Below are 4,082 nucleotides of genomic sequence, written 5' to 3' on the forward strand. Positions count from 1 at the left end.
TCAGATTGAAATAAGCATTTATTTTCCTCTTACATAAAAGAAATACAGTGGCAAGCACTCAAGGGCCAGAACATGTCTTCTCCACGTCATAGGGCAGAGACGAATTTTTTTATTCCACATCCTGGTACCTAGAAGTCGAGAAAGTTCCTGAAGCACACACCAGCATTTCTGAATCAAGGGCTGAAAGAAGAATGCAGAAAAGAGAAGCCTATTGAACCTGTTGTCTATTGAATCAACGCTCATCGGGTAGCATTCCTGGAAGAGTTGTGCAATTCAGACTTACTTATGGATCTGGGGTCTTCGCTCTGTCTAAATTCAGGGAACACTGGGCAACATTTTTTTTAATTTTTAAATTTTATTTATTTATTTGTTTGGTATAGGGTATTGCTACACAGCTCGGACTCATAGTGATCCTCCTGTCTCAGCCTCCCCAGTGCTGGGATTACAGGTATATGCCACCACACCAGATTTAAGTAGGCAGCACAGCACGCCTGGGGTTCCAGGGCCTGCACGCCATGTGGTACTGGGGACCGAACTCGGGTCCTTGTGCTTGCCAGGCAGGAGCTTAGACTGCTGAACTATCTCTCCAGCTCTGGTTGAGATAATAAGAAGGAAAAAAAAAATGGATGCTGTATTTGTTATCAGTCTCTTCTCTTTTTTCCTTTTACATTTGATATTCACAAATATTGCTTATCGGCTGCTTAGAAATATGATATTAAACTTTAGCAGAACTATTAAAGTTTTTTCATGAGACTGAATATAGAGTACTCTCTTTTATTAGAAGGTAGAATTTATCTCATAAATATATTAAAATATTTTAAGATCTTTTTCCTAGCTCGGGGACTACATGCATGCGCCACCACACCCAGACTTCATCTCTCAGCGCGCCCCGGGAGCAGGGCCGACACAGCATGAGGGACCAGGGATCGAACCCTGGTCCGTGCTCTTGCCAAAGCAGCCCTTAGTCTGCTAAACTGTCTTGCCAGCCCTCATTTTTAAGATATTAGATATAGTTTTAAATTTTAGTTGGTGTGGTGGCTCATACTGAGAATCCAAGCCCGTAGGAGGCCAAGGAAAGCGCACTGCAAGTCTGAGTCTTACCTGGGCAATTTAGAGCCTATTTAAAAATAAAAAGTTTTGCCAAAACAAGCAAACAAAAAAGGTCAATTTTGCACTGACATGTAAAGCACATTTTCTCTGCCTGTTGGTGGTATGGGTGACAAGGTCACCAGGCAAAAAATGTGGGTACCAAAAGCCAGCCAGCAGGGGGCAGGTTGGCACTCCAAGTTTGGTCAGGCACACTGATAAGTACAAAATTTTACTCAGTTGGGGCAAGAAGAATATCTGTCTGTCTGTCTGTCTGTCTGTCTATCTATGTATCTATCTATCTATCATGTATCTATCTATTGTCTATCATTATCTATAGATGATAATCTATCATCTATCCATCTATGCCAAGCATTGATAATGTTTGAGGATTACATTTGTATTCGGGAACCACTGTGTAGCTCTTGGAGCTTCAGCAACGTGGCTCACTTCCTATTCCACTAAGCAATTGCACACTAGTCCTCCCCTTCCCTAACACCTCCCAACCCCTGACCTGCTTCCTCTTTCTACAGATTTACCTAGGGAAACCTCCTCTTCTCTCCCATCATTCCCAACAAAATGTGATTTATTCCTGTGTACATTTTCATTCAGCTTCTTCCTTACACATGGTAATCTGAAAGGTCTTTACGATCTCCCTGAGCCTCACACTCTCACCGCACATGCTCAGATCCCTTGCACTTAGATACCACATGCTTAGACAGTGATTTTCACCCTCAAATTTCTCAGCCATTGAATCTAGAGTCATGCACTTAACTACTTACTTAGATTCCTGTAGTTTTGATGTTAGAAACTGTTCCTTTTAATTGAGTCTTGTATTATTGTTTTTTATGCCAGAGAAGTGGTCTTTGTCTACCTGCAACTTTAGCCCATCAGCAACACATATACCTACAAGAGGAGACAATATGAACACACACACCAGGGTATTAAAATTCTTGTATTTTTGTTACTTTTATGGATAGACAAAATATCCTATACTGAGCTTCCTCTTTCTTCCCTGTATTGTTCATTGTTCCTGAAAGTTCTATTTTAGGCCATTGTTTCTCAATGAATTGATATTGGAGACTATACCATGAACCAGCCACTGTTCTAGCCAATGAAATGCAACAGTGAACAGTACAGACAAGATTGCTATCTTCTTGGAGCCTATATTCCAGTCAAGGAGATATAAACAAGTGATCAAATGTCAGGAAGCGGGCCAGGGAGATAGCTTTGTGGTCTAAGCACCAGCCTGGTCAGCTCAAGGACCTAGGTTCTATCCCTGGTACTGCATGCTGTGCTGACCCCAGAATCCTAAGTGTGCACTGTGCTGGCCCCTGAAACCAAGCATGGTGGCACACACCTGTAATCCCAGCACTAGGGAGGCCCAAACAGGAGGACCACTCACTACGAGTATGAGCTGTGTAGCAAGACCCTGTACCAAATAAATAAATAAATGAAAGATTAAAATTTTTGAAAAAATGTCAGCAAGTGATACACAGTATGAGGCATGAAGGAAAGTAATGAGAGAGCGAGCACAGCAGGGACAGAGTGATGGTCCTTTAGGTGGGCTCATCCGAGAAGATCTGATGCATGTGAAAAAGGTAAGTGGGGGATACCCGAGAGACAAAACTTTGCCTCAAATATTCAAATAATGGTCATGAATAGTTTTGCAAATGATTATTCGTGAATTAGAAGAATTTTTGTGATAAAAAGCTTCAAAGCTATACAATTACGGAGGATGGCATGCAGCACACCCTTTACCCAGCTTTACGATTACCAACTCATGGCCAATTTTATTTCCTCCATGCCTCCCTCTCCTTACATTTCCTAGATTATTTTAAGGTAAACCCAGCGCCACATTATGTCCTCTGTAAATATTTCAGTATATGTGTCTCAAGGAAGCGAGTCCACAATCTCGTTATCACATCCCTAAAATCCAATTTCTTTCTTTCTTTTTTTTTTTTTTTTTTTTTTTTTTGCGGAACCGGGGATTGAACTCAGGCCCTAGCACTTGCCAGGGAAGCGCTTTTTCCACTGAACCATCTCCCCATCCTCCAATGCCAATTTCTTAATGCCATCAAATATCTCTTTAGTATTCCTATTTCCGCCTGTACTTTGTGAGATTTGAAATAAAATGAAAGACAAAATAATCTCTGCTAATCTTAGAATAATTTTAAGGCACTAAAGTAAAAATATAAATGACAATCTCTATTTTGAAGATCCAGCCTGTACTGCTGTAGGCCTGAATGTTAATTAGTTCCTAATGAAGTAAAGCAATGACGGAAACATCTCACTGATTATTATACAATGTTATCTGAATCATTAATATTTAATACCACTACATCATAGCAGCTGAACATGACACACGTGACTTGTCTGAATGTGGACAACAATAAGAAATGGTGTCCTACTACATGAGGTCATCCCGTTCCGCTCGCCTTCTGGCCCAGCTTGGCCACCCATCTCCTCAGCTCTTGTGTGCTTTATTTCCTCTATAACACGTCAGCCTGGGCCTCAGTCCTTCCTTACAACTCCTTCAGTCATGCCACATCTATGCTTTAGAAAAAAGTATGTGCGCTGGGATGTCTTCTGTTAAAATTAACAGTTTTGCTTTTGTTTTTAAACTGCAGGATTGTGGCTCTGGGTTGTTAGTGCTGTCGTCACAAAGTTGCATGGGTTTTTAAGCAGTCTGACCCAATCCTATTTTGTGACATTTTATTTTAGCAAAAAGTTATTTAATTACTATAGAACTCACTTAAATGGGTAAAAATATTGAATTTTGAAAAATCAAATATATGTTCTTTATTATTATTATTTAATTATTTATTTGGTACAGGGTCTTGTTATGCAGCTTGGACTCATGGTGAATAATGCCTCAATAAACTATTTTCTCCCAGGTTATTAAGCAGTCTGACCCAATCCTATTTTGTGACATTTTATTTTAGCAAAAAGTTATTTAATTACTATAGAACTCACTTAAATGGGTAAAAATATTG

The 4,082-nt window shown here is 40.0% G+C and overlaps 1 protein-coding gene across 6 annotated transcripts in view; it reads right to left on the minus strand.

Moving 5' to 3' along the window:
• Nucleotides 1-4,082, minus strand: part of LOC101571803 (complement C5-like) — a 51,961-nt gene continuing 47,879 nt past the window's right edge. For 2 of the 6 annotated variants that reach the window (XM_023701557.1, XM_023701551.1), the window contains exons 17-18: nt 1,861-1,992; nt 1-180 (exon numbers count right to left, since the gene is read on the minus strand). In XM_023701557.1, coding sequence (XP_023557325.1) covers nt 1,907-1,992 — 86 coding nt within the window. In that variant the 3' untranslated portion in view covers nt 1-180; nt 1,861-1,906. Of the gene's footprint in view, nt 181-559; nt 593-1,860; nt 1,993-4,082 lie in introns of those variants that run through there. The other 4 variants (XM_023701556.1, XM_023701552.1, XM_023701553.1 and 1 more) reach the window with 4 other exon arrangements.

This window comes from Octodon degus, unplaced genomic scaffold (genome assembly GCF_000260255.1).
Source record: "Octodon degus isolate 3935 unplaced genomic scaffold, OctDeg1.0 scaffold00137, whole genome shotgun sequence".
NCBI lineage: Eukaryota > Metazoa > Chordata > Mammalia > Rodentia > Octodontidae > Octodon > Octodon degus.